The sequence below is a fragment of the Lutjanus erythropterus genome, chromosome 24 (genome assembly GCF_056507025.1).
Source record: "Lutjanus erythropterus isolate fLutEry1 chromosome 24, fLutEry1.hap2, whole genome shotgun sequence".
In the NCBI taxonomy this organism is placed as follows: Eukaryota; Metazoa; Chordata; class Actinopteri; order Lutjaniformes; family Lutjanidae; genus Lutjanus; species Lutjanus erythropterus.
Genome location: NC_139340.1, coordinates 4,314,516 through 4,333,956, shown reverse-complemented (window position 1 = coordinate 4,333,956; position 19,441 = coordinate 4,314,516). Strand labels below are relative to the sequence as shown.

The window sequence follows — 19,441 nt, the reverse complement described above, 5'->3', positions numbered from 1 at the left end:
TTTCTTTTTTTTTTAAGTGTACACTATATTCAGAATATCATTACCTTGCCGACAGCCCTTTTGGATAAAAAAAAAGCACCATTTTATAAGCAAAATATCACTCTCTCCAAACCAACCAGACTCCATTGGCAAAATCACTCATTTTACGTCACATAGTATGAGGGTTACTGATCAACTGCTGCCTCAATCAGTTAGTTTGTTCATACTGTTGTATGACTTTGGTGTTTTACAGGATTTGTTCAGATTCACCGAAGTCACACAATAATACTAAATAACTAAGAGATTGAGGTAGTGGTAAACCAGCACCTCATGTGATTCTGTGAGGTAAAATTAGTGATTTTGCCAATGGAGTGTGGTGGTTTTGGAGAGAGTGATATTTGGCTTCATACAACAGCAGTTCCTCATCAGAAAAGACTGTCTAATGGCAAGGTTAAGCTGTGAAAATATTCTAAATATAACATACTTAAACTGATATAGCAAAAAAGGAGAATAAGCGTGTTTCCCCAAATGTTGCTTTAAATTAATGAATGCTGGTTTAAGATTAAATCATAAAACTACAGGTCTGCTTTTTCTGCCGGGCTCCTCAAGCTTTGGAAAGCTGTACAAACTTATAGTCGTAATCATATATCAGAAACAAATCTCTACATTTCTAACTTGTGTCTTCATCCATCAGAAAGAAACTCAGGGCCTCATTTATAAATGTTATGCTTTATTTATTCTATTAATTATATTTATGAATACAAATGAACCAGGAGAATTACAGAAAATTGGTTTTAACTGGTCAGTTTTCCCTACAACCATAATTTAGAACATAAAGCAAAACATTTTCTAAGTGAGGCCTCTGATATCTACATTCAGCAAATTAAATATGTTTACATTTCATATCAGTATATACACTCTGAATGATTGGATGTTGCTTCTCTGAGCGGTGACAGTCTGTCGTGATGGCCTCCCATTGGTGCTCCAATGGGAGGGGCGGGGCTTGTGGTTCCAGGTGGGGCGGTGGGCATGCGTCGAGTTGTTTATGGTCTGTCTGCAGGAAGAAGTGAAGCTTCATCAGCCACCTTCATCACATATAACTGTACCATAAATTCATTCATCCATTTTTCTTCAGTGTACTCACAGGGCTAACTTGCGGTTGTGGTTTTAGTTGTGGCTGTAGACGCCTCCGGTCCTAATGGAGCTGCTGATGGGGGACGACAGTGGATGGTGGCCCGGCCGGATGGGCTTTGCTGAGGCACAAAGAAGAAAAAAAAAACAGTTGTTCAGTAAATTTTATTTTCCCTTCCCTCCATGTCTAGTGGACCTGACTGTGAGCTCACCAATCTGTGCAGAGTAACCCCTCCTGGCCATGTTCTTGGCCCGGACAGCCTCTTTGATGCGGTCCACCTCCTGCTGGTAGCGCTTGCGGTCCCTCATGGCGTTCTCCTTGGCCTCCTTCAGGGCATTCTCCAGAGCTTTGACTCGCTCTGCCGTGGCACGCAGACGCTTCTCCAGCTTGGGCAGCTCACAGCGAAGGTCTGCATTGTCCCGAACCAGCTAAGGATATTCGAGAAAAGTAACTAAGTACAACTACTCAAGTACTGTACTTAGGAGAGTCAGGATTATTTGAAGTAGGGCTGTATGAGCTGCTTATCCATAGTCAGTGTATTACCTACAGTGGATGGTTTGGTGACTTTACCTGCTTGTGGACCTTGGTGAGCTGCTCCAAGTTGTTCTCCAGGAAGGAGATCTTTTGCTTCTGGGCCACGTTGCCGAGTCCCTCCTCACAGTCGAGTTCTGCACTCTGAAAACACAGAACACAGGTTCAATGTCAGAACAAAATGACACTAAACGACCAGTCATGTGCGTTCTCTAGCAGAGGAAGGTGCTGTACCTTCTTGACCCGCGTTGTGAGGTCCTGGACGAAGAGTTTGCGCAGGTTGTGCAGAGTCTGCAGCTCTTTGGCCTGAGAGAACAAGAGGAACATGATGATGATATGTATATATATATGTATATATATATATGTATATGTATATATATATATATATATATATATATATATATATATATATATATATATATATATATATATATATATATACATATATATATATATATATATGTATATAAGATTATTCCAAGAATAACATTTAAACTGACAGTAGCAAGCTTCCATGTAATTATTGCTGTTTTACCAGTAACACTTCACTGATCCCCAGGGGGAAACTGGTTGTATTACAGATGCTCCCATTCAAGAATGGACAAATACAAAAGCATATAGAAATCAGAAGAAAATAGAAAACAAGAAATATGTTTAAAAAAAAGTGCATTCTACTCCAATATATAACAAAATAATAAAGCAAAAATAAGTATGTAAAACATGCCTTATTCTACCAACATATTACAGCACTAAATTTATAGAAAAAATAGCATATGAAATAAAAAAAAGGAATGTACAAATTATTACAATTATCTAGAAAAATGTGCAGCATTCTAGAATATATAGAATATGTGATGTAAATAAAAAAATATATATGTATTGCACAATTGAGTCACTGCACAAACTAGTGTTGTCTGTTTGATTTAATTTGTGAAACTTTATTATTCCCTCTGTGATGACATGACTGTAGTGTGACAATGACAGCCCAGTATGGAAGAAACCCAGGGCCGCTACTGTAAACTATGCTCAGGTCAGTGGACTGATGTGCAGACGCCCGCGGCAGCTGCAAACATTTCGGCCTGAGCGGTGAATTCGCGCTACATGAAGACGTGTGTGTGGAGGACGAGAGCTACAAGGAGGGACACTGGTGGTAAACAAGATAAAGAAGTGAAGTTTGTGGTGAGTTATGAAATCAGCCAGAGGCTGAACGGACGCACAAACACAACAAACACCACGTCGCTGCATCTGCTAGCTAGCTAACAGCGATGCTAACGTCTGCACAGTCGCTACATTTACTGTTCGGGGCGAATAAACAAGCGGTTCAGTGGTCAAAATCACCCGGATGACATAGGGGTGAATATTAAACATTATTGCGAGAGGAAACACGTTGTTTTATATCGATCTGTTGTAGTTTTATTCATGTTATGGTCTGAGGAAATCATCGTCACCTGTGCGTAAGCACGTACAGACACAAAGTCGTGTCTCCATGGGAACGCCAGGTTTGCAGAATCCTCGCGAGATTTGTAGGCGTAGTTACTTTATCATATATTTTGGACATACTATAATTAGGTTTTATGTTGTGACAACAATGTGATGAAAATACGTCACAACAAAACAAAACAAAAACAAAACAAACAATCAAAAAACCATGTAGACACGACCACCCAAAATAGAGTTCAAGGAACGAATTTAATTTGTAGTTAAATGGATTATGTGTAATTGGATGCCATTTTAGTCAACATTAATTAAAGAAATTAATAAATTAAAGGTTAACAAATACATATGTGAAATAAATTCTGAAACAACTAAATGAGGCAATAAATATATAAATAAATATAAATATGTACATCAGTCAGTATACTTAAATAAATAAATAGGTTTTTATTTAAAATGATAAGTTTTCATAGTTATGGTTACAGACTATTTCTCCACCTCCACACACTTGTTTTTTGTGGTTTGTCTAATTTGCCAAATTGGGGCAAAATGCATCATAAACAAAGTTAAAGATGAATTTGAGAGAATTATTTTATTCCCCAATTTTCCCTAGATATCTAATAATATCATTATCATGAATTATTCTGGCTATATTATGACAGCCCTCACTCTGACCTAATCAGGTCTAACTGGCATATAACAACAGAAACAAAGTACAGTTCAGACTAGGGCTGCATGATGCAGTTAAAAAAAAACATATCCCTATTATTGTGACAAACATTGTGATATATTGCAATGATTTTTGCATCACAGTTTTCATTTTCAGTGAAAAAATGATTGAAATCATGATGTTGTGACATTTGTCAGGGTCGGTACCAAACAAAAATCTTTTTGTCACACATTTTACCATTATCAAAAAAATTAGATATTACACTTGGCCGTATTGCAATTTCAATAATATAATAGCTAAATAAATATTAATTGTACAGCCATAGTTCTAAACCCTAAGCTCCCTTAACCCCCGAGTCCTAAAGCCTAGTTCTCATGTAAAATATGTCAAAAACATTTTGCTCAAAAATTCAAACTAAATGCTTTGACATAATCTGTCACATTAGATATTATATATGACATTATAGGAGATATTTAACAGCTTCAAGCACACAACAGTAAACAGCAGTCTGAATAACTTGTGGGTTTGTGTTTCTCACTCTTTCCCTCTGGCTTCACTGTGAAGGTTTAATGAGACGAGTTCAAACAAAACGAGCCACCGGAGGGCGCCTTTTCTACAGCAACATGCTGTGTGGGCAGATAGAAATCAGAAATGTAGATCACACTGTGCATAAATTAGTAATATTGGAAAGGTCTGAGTGAGAGCTGAACCTAAATTTACATAATAACATAATAAAATGCTTAAATAAATAAAATAAAAAATAATACGTCTTAAATAATTATGTAATTTAATGTTCATTGGTCATCAAAAATAAATAAATCAAAAATTAAATGAACTCTAGGACTATTAAACTTATTTGTGTATTTATTTATTTACACATTTGTATATCATATATATTTTATATTACTTAATGTATTAACTTGTAATTTTATTCACACATTTGTCTACTTTTATTTTTTGATGGATGAAGTTGACAAATGTATTTATTTTGCTGCAGCAAGTTAGACTATGGATAAATAAAAGTATGTATAAATAAATAAATAAATAAAAGTAAAATGTATGAGTAAGTGAACACAAATACATTAATATGTAGATGATTAAATGTATAACTATATAAATTATACAAATAAATAGACAAATAAATGTAACATTTATAATTATTGATATAGTTTATATATTTAGTTTTGGCCATTAAAAGCCTGTATGAATGTGCATCAACGCCAAAGAACAAAATCACATTCTTTCCTCTCTAAGATCTTTAATTGCTCCTGGAACAACATATTCAGTGGCTGATTATTTATAGATTAATGGCTGATTGATTGAATTATTCCACCACTCTGACAGGATCGTTGGAGAGAAGTAGTGTGTCTTTATTCAGTTCAGAGTCTTAAACTATAATTAGCCAGCAGCTGTTATTTTTAAAAATCTTTTTAAATGTCGTGCAGTCGGCCACAAAGTCTTACTGTTATTCCAGTAATTGTTAGAAAACCAAACAATGTAATTTAGTGTTTCCTAAAAACACACTTTCATAAAAGTTTGAATGTCAACAGTCACCTTTTTTCTTTTTTGCAGCCAGGTTGCTTAGAGTCCTGGGAATCAGAGGCCAGAGTGTTCAAGTATTAAATCTCTGTCTGAGGCAGCAGAGAGAAGCAGCCAGTGGCTCTGGATGAAGAGCCAAGACCCCTGCTGGGCCCAAAGGAACAGGCCAGGATGACACAGAGGAGAGTGACTCTGTTGAGTTCACTGTTGAGCCCCTCAGAGACGTCGTGGGTTAATTAACAAAACATAAAGGAAAGAGGGAGCCCACTTAAGAACTCGTCTGTGTCAGCGTACCATCACCAGTGTCTTCAATGTTGTGGACACCATCAGCAACAAGACTCTCAACTGTGGGAGAGTCTTTAGGTTAGCTCAGTGTTAATGCTGACTATAAATACAACTATAAATATCATCAAAATTAAAATTAATTATTATTATTTGATTATTTTTTACTGTCAGTTTTGTTCCGTGTGTGTGTATATATATATATGTATGTATTTATATACGTGTGTGTGTGCGCTATATTTAGAATATTTTCACCACTTTATCTTGGTGACAGACAGCCTTTTCTGACAGAAAACCACTTTTATAAAGGCCAGATATCACTCTCTCCAAACCAACCAAACTCAATTGGCAAAAACAGCAATTTTACCTCCTTGACCACAGGTGTTGCTGGACTACTGCTGCCTCAATCTCTTAATTTGTTTGTGCTATTGTGTGACTTTGGTGAATCTGAACTACACTTTCAAAACACCACAGTCACACAGTAACACAAACTAACAGATCGAGGCAGCAGTAGACCAGCAACTCCTGTGTTCTGACAAGTAAAATTACTGTTTTTCCTTCTAGAGTTTGGTTCCTTTTGGAGAGACTTATATTTGGCTTACATAGTTATATATATAGTTACATATGTCTGTCTGACAGCAAGGTAGAGCTGTGAAAATATTATGAAATATAGTGTACACTGTGCCCTGAAACAACCCCACTTCAAAAAATCTGAACTCTCCCTTTTATTTGTCTCACACTTGTAGATATGTGGCCTCGATGGAGACTCAGAGACCATCTCTTCTCAGAGGTAAGATGTTTATTCATCTGCTGGTTTTAATGGTGATGGAAGTGAGTAAATATTGAAATCATATTTTAAATTCTCAGCAAGGAATATTTGAGTTGCGGAGTTCTGCAGATATCTGCCTTCTCTCTAGTATAATAGAACTAAGTGCCAGTTGACTTGTGGTGCTTAAACCGCCAAAAAAAATACATCTGAAAAATTCAAACCAGCGTCTCTTTTTCCAAAAATCTTGTCCTGGTTATACACCTTGTTGTGAGCATTTTTATGCAGGAGATTCTTCTGGTTCTGGTAGATTCTACTGCAGAAAAAAAGGAGCTCCTATATGGAGCTGCTCACAACAGGATGTGTAGATTAATTTGAGCAACTGGGCCAATTTATTAGAGAGAAGTCAGACATCTCTACGGCTGATATCTCTAAAAGTCAGCATCTGGCAACAAAACCATAAATATGGATAAATTGCACTATAGGCTAGAGAAAAAAAAAAAATGATTTTAGGGGGAACTGTTCCTTTAAAAAAAAAAAACTAAACACATTAAGTAATAATTGAAAAGTTTTTAAGATTTAGCACTGAAGTTGAATGATTGATCTCTGTCTTTGGTCTTGTGTTTTGCAGGCCACTCGCCCTCAGCCGTCCTCTGAAAAGCTGTCAGAGAGGAGCTCTGAGTGCGAAGGGGGTCGGTGGAGCAGCGGCTTCGTACGGGCTTTGCAAAGCACCTGTCACAGTGTGGCAGACCCGGGTCGATGCCCGTCATACCCCGGCACCTGGAGCACAAATCCCTCCTCCACCCCCCAGGGACCTGGACCTGGGGGGTCATACAGAAAACAACTCCACCCAGCTGAAGTTTTGGGGGAGAGTTGAATGTCTAAACATGTAGCGCCACGACGCCTACCGGTGAACCATTTTTCAATATATCCGCCCACTTTACCCTGATTGGATGCTTTCTACCTCCCTGTTTCTGATTGGATACTTTATACTTCCTTGTCTCTGATTGGATGGACTGTTTGAACTTGTATGTGACATTATTCAGATCAATGACTTTGTAACACCTTTTGGTTCAACTTGACAAAAGAACACTTGTGTTTCTTTACTAATTGGGACTTGAACCGACAGTTTCAGATCTTTAATCTGTCAGTGACTTATCCCATTGAGCTGTTCCTAAAGTTGGGCCCCCGCACATAGTTGTACTTGTATTTTACTTGACTGAGGAGAAAACATAGAAAAGCCAGGTCTTGAACACTCTAACTCTTGTCTCCCAGTCCAAATGTATACCCATTGAGCTATTCATTGGTTGATGGAGGTTTTGTTTTTTTCCTGCATTTCTTTACATTTTTGAGCAGAAAAGGGGGAAAATTCTTATTAAAGAATGAACTGGATTTGATCCCATCACCTCCAGTCAGCATGTGTCAGGAGCTTATCTCACTGAGCTACACCTGAAGTCTGGCTTTTGTTAGTTTCTTGTTCCATTTATAGTTCATATTACTGGAGCGAAAACTGAAAACCTGACGGGAGGACTTGGATTTGATCCTTCCACCTCATGTATTAGCCATGTCAACCACATGAGCTGCTTATCTCACTGAGCTATACCTCAGGACAATTCTTTTTTCAAGGTAATATCATGTGTGGGCTTCATAAACATGGAGAAGACCTTAGCTAGGTCACATAGGTAGACAATCTCAGTTATTTCAAGTGTAAAAAATAAACAAAAATGTCATAAAAGTGATCAATAAGAGTTCTCTGTCTGAGTCAATAGCTTGGGCTGATAGAGAACTCTCCTGAAGTTTTAAGGTTGTAGTTTCAAGCCTTATGAGACACAGTGAATTTTAAAGTCCAAGTATACAAAACTTCAACACTGTACCATGACTGTACCCAAACGTAAAGATGCAACAAAGTTTTTTTTTTTTTTAAAGTGTTAAGAATGACCAACACAGATCACATTAAGATTTGTTGTTCTTCGGATGACATCGTGCCAGCAGCATAAACATGTACAAATTGTATGTTGTGCTTCTGTTTATCGTATTATATCTGTAAAATATATACGATAGTAATCCTCATGCATTAAGGAAAGGGGGGCTGAAGTCGCAGAAGGGGGAATTGAACTGGAAACCTCACGACAACAAACCCAGGAAGGAAACCACTACACTAATCCAACCGCGCCACCCACCCCCGCATTTTTTTTTTTTCTTAAATGTCAGAAACTTGGTGAACTCGGCAGACTCTTGCTGACGTGAGACCGACATGGCTGTGCTACACTTGGTAGACGTGGTAGACTTGGTGCACCAACTACACCTGCACACTTATGAACACCAGCCATGTCACTACCACGTCAGCAGGGGGCAGCACAGTGTCCACCACTTGGACTGGCCTATTTTTCACACTTTATTTTGATCCTTCCTACGGAGCCCCTCTGGTGACATTGGATGAAAAAAATAATAATACGTGGCCACGCATTATTTTTTTTTTTCATCCTCCAATCTTCCAATCTTCAGACACTGAACTCTGGAGTCTAACCACCAGACTACTGCAACTGCACCTCCCACTCCCTCAGCCACAATTTCCTCAACTGTGATAGGCCAGTCCAAGTGGTGGAGACTGTGCTGCCCCCTGCTGACGTAGTGGTGACATGGCTGGTGTTCAGAAGTGTGCAGGTCTAGTTGGTGCACCAAGTCTACCACGTCTACCAAGTGTAGCACAGCCATGTCGGTCTCACGTCAAGCAAGAGTCTGCCGAGTTCACCAAGTTTCTGACATTTAAGAAAAAAAAAAAATGCGGGGGTGGGTGGCGCGGTTGGATTAGTGTAGTGGTTTCCTTCCTGGGTTTGTTGTCATGAGGTTTCCAGTTCAATTCCCCCCTTCTGCAACTTAAGCCCCCCTTTCCTTAAAGCATTAGGATTACTATCGTATATATTTTACAGATATAATACGATAAACAGAAGCACAACATACAATTTGTACATGTTTACGCTGCTGGCACGATGTCATCGGAAGAACAACAAATCTTAATGTGATCTGTGTTGCTCCTTCTTAACACTTTTTTTTTTTTTTAAACTTTGTTGCATCTTTACATTTGAGTACAGTCATGGTACAGTGTTTTTCAGCCCTGGTCCTCAGAGCTCACTCATGTTTTTCATGTTGCATGTTTTAGATGTTTCTCTGCTCCAACACACCTCATTCAAATGATCAGCTCATCATCAACCTGATCATTGGAATCAGGTGTGTTGGAGCAGAGAAACATCTAAAACATGCAGGGCAGTGAGCTCTGAGGACCAGGGCTGAACAACACTGTACCATGACTGTAACCAAACGTAAAGATCCAACAAAGTTTAAAAAAAAAAAAGAAAAGAAGAAAAAAAGTGTCAAGAAGGAGCAACACAGATCACATTAAGATTTGTTGTTCTTCGGATGACATCGTGCCAGCAGCATAAACATGTAAAAATTGTATGTTGTGCCTCTGTTTATCATATTATACCTCTAAAATATATGTAATAGTAATCTTAATGCATTAAGGAAAGGGGGGCTGAAGTCGCAGAAGGGGGGAATTGAACTGGAAACCTCATGACAACAAACCCAGGAAGGAAACCACTACACTAATCCAACCGCGCCACCCACCCCCGCATTTTTTTTTTTCCTTAAATGTCAGAAACTTGGTGAACTCGGCAGACTCTTGCTGACGTGAGACCGACATGGCTGTGCTACACTTGGTAGACTTGGTGCACCAACTACACTTGCACACTTCTGAACACCAGCCATGTCACCACTACGTCAGCAGGGGGCAGCACAGTCTCCACCACTTGGACTGGCCTATCACAGTTGAGGAAATTGTGGCTGAGGGAGTGGGAGGTGCAGTTGCAGTAGTCTGGTGGTTAGACTCCAGAGTTCAGTGTCTGAAGATTGGGAGATTGGAGGATGAAAAAAAAAATAATGCGTGGCCACGTATTATTATTTTTTTCATCCAATGTCACCAGAGGGGCTCCGTAGAAAGGATCAAAATAAAGTGTGAAAAATAGGCCAGTCCAAGTGGTGGAGACTGTGCTGCCCCCTGCTGACGTGGTAGTGACATGGCTGGTGTTCATAAGTGTGCAGGTGTAGTTGGTGCACCAAGTCTACCACGTCTACCAAGTGTAGCACAGCCATGTCGGTCTCACGTCAGCAAGAGTCTGCCGAGTTCACCAAGTTTCTGACATTTAAGAAAAAAAAAAAATGCGGGGGTGGGTGGCGCGGTTGGATTAGTGTAGTGGTTTCCTTCCTGGGTTTGTTGTCGTGAGGTTTCCAGTTCAATTCCCCCTTCTGCGACTTCAGCCCCCCTTTCCTTAATGCATGAGGATTACTATCGTATATATTTTACAGATATAATACGATAAACAGAAGCACAACATACAATTTGTACATGTTTATGCTGCTGGCACGATGTCATCCGAAGAACAACAAATCTTAATGTGATCTGTGTTGGTCCTTCTTAACACTTTTAAAAAAAAAAAAACTTTGTTGCATCTTTACGTTTGAGTACAGTCATGATACAGTGTTGAAGTGTTGTATACTTGGACTTTAAAATTCACTGTGTCTCATAAGGCTTGAAACCACAACCTCAAAACTTCAGGAGAGTTCTCTATCAGCCCAAGCTATTGACTCAGACAGACAACTGCTGTCTCTTGAAGCTTTTCTACCTTTCTGAACTAACAGATGGACTTTAAACACAGTATTTGAGAGCTTTTCACTCTTTATTTTGGACACCAACTTTTAAAAGTAAGTGAGACAAGTGAGATTTGAAACTACAACCTCAACTTTTCCAAGAAACAGCACTCTAACAGAGTGAGCTATTTCCTCAGACAGAGAGACTTTCTGTCTTAGGGGTCTTTGTTTTTGACAGCAGCCTTGAAAACTAAAAGAATCACTGATAGATGGATCCCATAACATTAAAACACTGGCAGTGCTTCAACACTCTAAGCCAGTGTTTCTCAGTCCTAGTCCTCAGAGCTCACTCATGTTTTACATGTTGCATGTTTTAGATGTTTCTCTGCTCCAACACACCTCATTCACATGATCAGGTTGTTATCAGGCTTCTGCAGAAGCTTGATGATCAGCTGATCATTAAGCAATGGTCAAAACTTCCACAGAGGAGTCTAACTTTCTGAGCTAATGGGCTGACTTATACTCTGTTTCTTAGAGTTTTTTCACACTTTATTTTGAATATCAGCCTTCAAAACTGACTGATGTACCCAAAGATTTGAACCCACAATCTCAAACCCTCCATGCAACACTCTTACAGTGTGAGCCATTTCCTCAGATACTTGAGCTTCCTCTCTTAGAGGTTATGAGTCTTTGCTCTAGTAAACAGCCTTCAAAAGTCAAAGAATGACTGATGGTTTGAACCCACAACCTCACAACATGAGGACAGATGCTCATCACACTGAGCTATTAGTCCAGAGATATTTGTATCCTGTTTCTTGGAGATTTGACTGTTTCATCTTGACAGTTTGACAAACTTTGTGTTTCTTATTTATGAAACCTTTTCAGTCTTTCATCTGGCTGTTGGCCTTTAAATACACAAAGACTTTTCTCAGAGTTGGCTAGATTTCTTTTCAAAATTAACAGACTAGATTTTAAAAAAAAGGTGATTTTCATGCTAGACTTGATTCATTCCTTTTGATAATCATCTATCCACAGCTTATCTTACTGAGCTAAACCTGAAGCTTGAATAGTTTTGGTTCGTCTCTGTATTTATTCTTCACATTACAGAGACCATGCAGAGATGTTAATGATCACATCCCATCCATACAGGTATGTATTAGTAGTATTAAAAAAGATGATGACATATATATTTTAACATACTGCTAACACATCAGTACTCTTTATCACCTGATACGCAAAAGTTAAGTATCAGAATCCGTATCGGGAAGGAAAAACAGGAAAAAAAGTATCAAAACTTACTGAAATTAACTAAAACTAAACTAAAATAAATCAAATAAAAACATACAGTCTTTACTTTTAGTGTCTGTCATTTTTTTCAACACAACAAACATGAGGAGGCACTGATACATCTGTTTATTGAGACTGAGATGTTTACATGACAGTGAATGAACAATAATAATAATAATGACAATAAGAACAAAACCTAAACTAAAACCAAAGATTCTTGTGTGATAAAAAATTAAAATGAGGCAAGCAAACCCACTCTGGAAATTAACATGAAAATGAATTGAAAACAAAAATGAAAAATGAAATAAAAACACATAAAAAAACAAAAACAAAAGTATAATAACTCTGATATGGGAGTAAATTTCAGTCAGAGAAACTCACCACAGTCTCCTCGAGGCCCTTCAGGTCCTCTCTGGCCTGCTCCCTCTGTTCATTCAGCAGTCTGGACACAAAACAGTCGAACATATTACACCAACAGTCACCAAACACCAGACGGTTCTGCATCAGATACTCATCAATAACTGGTACCTACATGAGCTTCTGTAGCTTTGCGTCTTTTTCTTGCTCCTCAGCCTTCAGTTTGTCGTAGTCCGACATGAGTCTCTCCTGCTCCAGTAACAGACCCTGGTTCAGACTGTGACAGGAAGACAAGAGGAATAATTTGTTCTGTTTGGTTTGAGTCCATCTTGTTCTCAGTCTTTGTTTTTCTCTTAAAACTGATTCAGTTTATTTCTATATTTCATTTACTTACATCAGTTTTCTGTATTTTTTCGTCCTCTGTACTCACTGACCTCCAGACACTCTGTTGCTCCTCTGTTAGTTTAAAGTCAAAGCAGGACTTGAAAACATTTAAAAGGAGCTTCTTAACCTACTGAACTAATTCTCAGAGGTCCTAAAAGTCCGTCTCTGGCTGATCTTAAAATCCCAAGAGTGGAAACGGACTTTGAACCCACAAGTTAATGACTCTGATGCAGCAGCTTTATTCACTGAGCTTCGCTTCACACACTCGTGTTCTCTGAGCTTCTTCCTCCTCCTCCTCAGCAGCCGCTCTTTGAAAATGTACTCGAGTGGAAATCAGGCTCAAGTTAAATCCTGAACCCTGTGTAAGAAAATCCTCCGGACTGAATGGAACGCTTGTGAAACCCGAAGATGGATGACACTGGATTTCACCATTTTTAAATATTATTCTGCACACGCTCTGCACTCAGCATTTGTCAAAAAATTTTTCACAGAATGAGTTTATATTCTCATGAAATTTTGCATCAGTTTTCATGGAAGATGTATTAAAACCTTGCATGAATTAAAACAGGTAGTTCTGTTATACAACAAACTATATATACATTCATGTACAAATAACTTACTTTTATATTTTGTTTATATTTTTGTCAATATCTTAGTTGATCAAAATCATAATGGAGATTAATATTTGATTAATTGTGCAGCCCTATTCCACTACTATCAATAAAAAATGGTACAGTGCCAGATAAATATCTTAACAAGCCTGAGAAGTACCAGGTTTTTAACCCTTTTAAATGTTAATCTTAAGCACAAAACAAGCTCCAAATAGCTTCAGATTATAATTTTTGTTTGTTTTGCTGCTCGAAGGCAAACAATCCACCAAAAGTATTTTAATATGAAAGAAAAAGTAAACCTGTAACCTTGATTTGTCATGAAAAAAAGCATTTAAGTGTTTTTTCCAGAGCTGTTTGGTAAATGTGGACCTGCTGTTCTTGTGCGTCATCAGTATTTTGTGTGTTCTCCCTGATGTGTCCTTACTCTGTGAGCTCGTCCAGCATCCTCTGCTTGTCTTCGATCTCGTCTCGGAGGCGGCTGAGCTGCTTCTGATGAGCCTCCCTGTGGTTCTCCAGCTGCTCCTCCAGTGTTTTCTGGAGAACAGAGACAAAGAAACAATCTCTGATCATCATGTGACTGCTGCAGTTTCTAGCTGCTGGTGATTTTCAGGTCCACGTCTCCTCACCTTGATGTCCTCGTCTCCATCCAGTCTGCTGATGTCCTCCTTCTCCTTCTCCTCCCTGGACACCTCGTGTCTTTTCTCTGGGAACCAACAAAGAACAATATTTGACATATGGATCTTTTTATCAGAGATTGTGGAGCTTTAGACGGTGTGTGACGGACCCTGAGCCTGCAGTTTGGCGAGTTCCTCGGTCAGAGCGTCCTGACTCTCCTCCAGCTGCCTCTTCTTCTGCTCCATGTTCTGCATGTAGTCGGTCAGAGATTTGATTTTGGCCTGATGCTGCACACACAGATGGTTTCCCACGAACGCAGCAAGAGAAAAGTTAGATTAGATTGAAGTATTCATTATCAGCAGCTTCAGTATAAGAATATTAAAATTAGTATTCACCTTTCAAAACGTGCAAAAACCTTTTTTGTTCTAGTTAGACCAAATGCTGATATTAACCATGTTACCGAGGTGATGGTTACCTGGGAGATGAGCAGCTGACAGGATGCCAGCTCCTTCTCATTGGCCTGGATCTTGCGGTGGGCGTCGGCCTGAGCGCTCTCCAGCTGTTTGCTGCGGTTCACCAGAGACTTGACCTCGGACTTCATCTTGCTGATGTAGAGACGAGCGACGGTGAACTCCTCCTCCACCGCTGAGCCGTTCCCCTTCGTCTCTGAGGACTGAGGAGGAGGAGGAAGAGGATGAGAGTGTGAAAGATCACATGTGACTGTGTGCATGTGTATATATGTGCGTGCGTCTGTCCTCACCGCTGTGGTCTTCACGTCACTCGTGCCGATGATGGCGCCGATGTCGCTGAGATCTCTCAGCAGCAGGTTGAGAACTTCTGCTGCTCTCTTCCTCTGAAGGCCGTTCAGCTCCTGCAGCTGGTTGAGCTCCCTCTGAACCGCCGACAGCAACGCCTGCACACACCCATTCGGCTTCTTTATACAGTGTACAGTTGGGTAGTTTAATCTACAGCAATGCATCATGTTCTCTAAGATCACCATGTTTGTAGCATCGCTGTCATGCAGGAACCACATATCTCTACAAAGCTTTCAAAACTTTTCATGCTATCAGAAAACATTATGTTAACATCACGTTAATCTTTGAGGTTAATGACATTAACTGATCTTGTAGCTAACATAGTGGTCTGTTAGCTAGCTAACGTTAGCTTGGTTAATTTTTTTTTTACATGTGCAACATTTGATGTTATGACATTAACACATTTTATAGTTAATGGATTATTCCACGATTGGATGACATCATAGTGTCAGTGGTGTCTGTGCAGTTCACTCACTGCCTTGTGCTGCAGCTCCTCCGTCAGCTGCAGGTTGGCCTGGTCTCTCTCCTGCACCTCTTGGCTCTTGTGGTCGTAGTTGACAGCCAGCTCCTCCAGCGCCTGCAGCACCTCCTTCACCTCCTCCTTGGCCAGCTCGTTCTCCGTCTGCAGCCGGCAGAGCTCCTCCTGGATCTTCTCATAGTCGCGCCGCGTCGACGCCAGCAGCTAACACGGACATATGGTGTCGATAAATACATGAACAAATGTGCACATAGAGATGTACACACATTGATATCAACATAAACTCAGATGCATTCATGCAGAGGGACAAAACAAAACAAACCTCCTCCTGATCCAACATCTGCTCCTTCAGTTTCTCTGCCAGCTGACTGTGCTGGTTAATCTCATCATCCTGCAGGAATTTAAAGATTTAATTAAGTCGGTTATGAGTAAAGTAAAGTTTGAAAGTAACATCAAGTAATAATAATCAATCAGAGTTAAAATGTTTTCATGATAAAACAAGGTCAAATTTTACTGTTATTCACCAACCAATCAACCAAAGTGCAGTTTAGATTTATGATGATAATAAATATGATGATGAAGGTGTGGAGTCTCACCTTGTCGTCCAGCTGTTTGTACAGGTTGCTAATGTCCTCCTCATATTTGCTCCGCTCCTCACCGCCGACTGAGACGCCTCCTCCGGCCGGCAGCAGGTTGTCGATGATGGGAGTGTTGTCGTATGGCTCAACGTTCTTCTGATCTTTAGAGCTCAGCTGCTCATCCTCAGGAACGTCCTCCCCTGGAACGTGGACACATCTGTTATTCATCCAAAAGTGGTCTGTTGTGTCATCAGGTCATATTTATATTTTTATATTGTTATGTCCAGTTACAGTGTATCATAGCAGATAAACATTTGTTGTGTTGTTGCATGGATGAAAATGAGAGCAAAATCTGACCTGAAGGTGGCGCACACTTTTAGAAATAAGGGTTCCAAAAAGGTTCTTGCAGAAGGAATAAAGTTCTACCCAGAAGTCCTGAACCCATTTTTGAAGAAAGGCTTCATGAAGGTTTCTTTGTCAGACTAAGGATTTCATTAAGAACTCTTTTTGGAAGAAAGAGTTGTTGAATCCTTCAAGAACTCTTTTGTCAAGGGTCCTTTGAACCATAATATGAAAGGGTTCTCAGTAGAACCCCCAAGGTGGGTTTTATATAAAACCATTGTAATATAAAAGGTTTCTGACTAGGAACACTTGGGTGAGTTCTCGATAAACCCTAAACTATATAAAGGAGTTCTTGGTAGACTGCCCCTGAGTTGGTTCTAGATAAAACCCTCAGAATATAAAAGGGTTCTTGTTAGAACCCCCTTGGTAGGTTTTAGACAAAACCGTTGAATTTTAAAAGGGGTCTTGGTAGAACCACTTGGGTGACTTGTAGTTGAAATCCTTGAAATATAAGGTGGTTCTGGGTAAAACGCCCTGCTTGGGTTCTTGTTAGCACCCAGAGGGTGGAATGATTCTAGATAGAACCCCCAGGGAGGATTCTGGGTGGAACCACTGCACCATATACAGGTTCTCCTTTAAAACCTCTCAAAGGTGGTTCTGGGTAAAACCTTTTATATATGGTTCTAAGTATAACCCTTTATGTTGGGCTCTAGGGTAGAACTCTCTGATAATGTTACAAATGGAACCTTTACAAATGGCTCGACCTGGAACTACAAAAGGTTCTCCATCCTTTATTCTAGTTAGTAAATTTATTTCTAGAAGAATGCAGAGGGACGGCCATGTTGTTACCTCACTTAAAAAAAAGGTTTGTCCTCTGTACGGTGTCCATATTAGGACATTTCTGGACTCATCTTGTTTGACTCAGCTCCACATTTTTAAACTTGACTCCGTTTCCTTCAGGTTAAGATGGGCGTTGCCATCTTCAACTCTAAGTTCAGCTGTGAACATAGTAATATATTAAAATTTGCTCTCTGACGTGCACAGACACCACGCTGACATCCAGATGCATTTAGATACATAAATATCCAGTGTATTCACAGAACAGTCGTCTGGTGGTAAAACAGAACTAAGAGTGTGTGTGTGCACAGCCTGTCAGCATCAGCATGACTTCAGTGCATAAAAGAACTGATGCTGTCATTATTATTGACTTTTTAATTGAGGTTTGGTTCAGCTGAGATGAAAGCCATCAGCGAATGAGACGGCGAAGAAGAGGACAGACTGAAAAGGTGAAGAGCTGCTCTGTTTAAATGGCTCGGCATGGAGCCAGAGGCTGACTCATGTCAGAAACACTGCATCAGCATCACTGTGTCCGTGTGTGTGTGTCCGTGTGTGTGTGTGTGTGTGTGTGTGTGTGTGTGTGTGTGTGTGTGTGTGTGTGTGTGTGTGTGTGTGTGTGTGTGTGAGGAGCGTAGGCTTCAGAGGCTGCAGCTGAGCTGATTTGTTGCTAAGGAGGGGGAGTGTTATCAGCATCCGCAGGGAATTAAAAGATTAAAAAAACAATGGACAGAGAGAGACGGAGAGGTGTGGTCTGAGTGGTTACCAGGCAACAGAGATGGAGAAAAGGGCGAGGATGCTGAGGAGGAGAGACTGCAGTCTCAGAGGAGAGATGATAGAGTGGAGTAGAAACAGAACAACACAGTGTAATGCCCTTGATAGTGTCTTTCAATATAATGTAAACACATGTAAACACTGTGAAGTGATTCATCTACAGTTACACAATGTTAAAGGAACAATTAGACTTTAATTGATTTCATGTCTGCAGGATGATACAGCTGCACAATCATGACTCATTCTTTAACCAACACTCTGAGAAATAAGGGTGCTAACTAGAAGCATAAAGGGTTCTTCTGCTTGTTCCCATAGGAAAACCCTTTCTGGTTCCAGGTAGAATCTTTTACAAAGGTTCCACCTTGCAGCCAACATAAAGGATTATACCTAAAACCATGTGAAAGATTTCCCACAAAACCCCCTGTGAGATTTTCGACAGAGAACCTTTCTATAATGTAATGGTTCCACCCAGAACCCTCTCTGGGGTTCTGTCAAGAGCCTTCCCGCCTTTCAATGGTGCCAACAACCAACCCAGGGATTCTCAGAGAACCTTTTTCATCTTTCACCTTTTTTTGAAGGGTTTCACATAGAGCCCAAATACGGGGTTCTTCCCAGAACCCTTTGAAATATTAAAGGGTTCCTAGTAGAACTCCCTCAGGGGTTCTCGATAAAACCCTCAAAATATAAAAGGTTTTATTGAGGTATAACCTAGGTCTAGGTATAACCTCAGCCCTTAATAATTTTCTTCAGTTTTGATATGTTTTTTTGCTTTAACCGTGTCGTTTTATCTCACCGTTCCTCCAGCGGTTGAGTTCGGCCTCCAGCCTCTGGATGATGTTTTTCAGGCTCTTGTTCTTCTCCTTCTCCTTCTCGTATTTCTTCTTCCACTCCTCAGCCGTCAGCTCCAGGTTCACCGACACCGTGTTCTTGATGGTCTTCGCTCTGAACAGATGAAGACAGTACAGAGTGAAGTTTGTTTGGATGTTATAAGTCTGTTGGTCACACTTCATACTAAGGTGCCTGTAATAAGTGTTAGGTAATGGTTAATATGGCCCCAACAAGATGCTTATTAACATTAATATGTATTAATAAGACTAAATAAGTGTTTGCATAATAAACATTTCTGAGCATGTTAAACTCTAAGCTTAATTAGTCCTTTATCATGCATTTGTTAATAGTTAACTATGCATTTAGAGGGTACCAGATATAAAGTGTGAACAGTGCTTATTAAGGTTAATTAATCTTATTTTGCACTTCTTAACAGTTAACTATGCATTTTGGGGGTACCACATCTAACGTGTGAACACTGCCTATTTAGATTACTCTTGTAATGCATAATTAGCTGTTCATAAGCAAATAATAAAGATTTAATTATCCTTAATAAGCATT

At 39.6% G+C, this 19,441-nt stretch overlaps 1 protein-coding gene across 1 annotated transcript in view; it reads right to left on the bottom strand.

Moving 5' to 3' along the window:
• Positions 1–213: 213 nt before the first annotated feature.
• Positions 214–19,441, bottom strand: part of LOC146304529 (kinesin heavy chain-like) — a 29,910-nt gene continuing 10,682 nt past the window's right edge. Inside the window, 15 exon segments of the mRNA XM_084713468.1 lie at positions 214–1,033; positions 1,124–1,232; positions 1,323–1,539; positions 1,682–1,786; positions 1,877–1,948; positions 12,646–12,706; positions 12,797–12,898; positions 14,041–14,150; positions 14,243–14,518; positions 14,707–14,904; positions 14,992–15,144; positions 15,522–15,728; positions 15,847–15,915; positions 16,121–16,302; positions 18,846–18,994. Coding sequence (XP_084569594.1) covers positions 1,147–1,232; positions 1,323–1,539; positions 1,682–1,786; positions 1,877–1,948; positions 12,646–12,706; positions 12,797–12,898; positions 14,041–14,150; positions 14,243–14,518; positions 14,707–14,904; positions 14,992–15,144; positions 15,522–15,728; positions 15,847–15,915; positions 16,121–16,302; positions 18,846–18,994 — 1,987 coding nt within the window. The 3' untranslated portion in view covers positions 214–1,033; positions 1,124–1,146.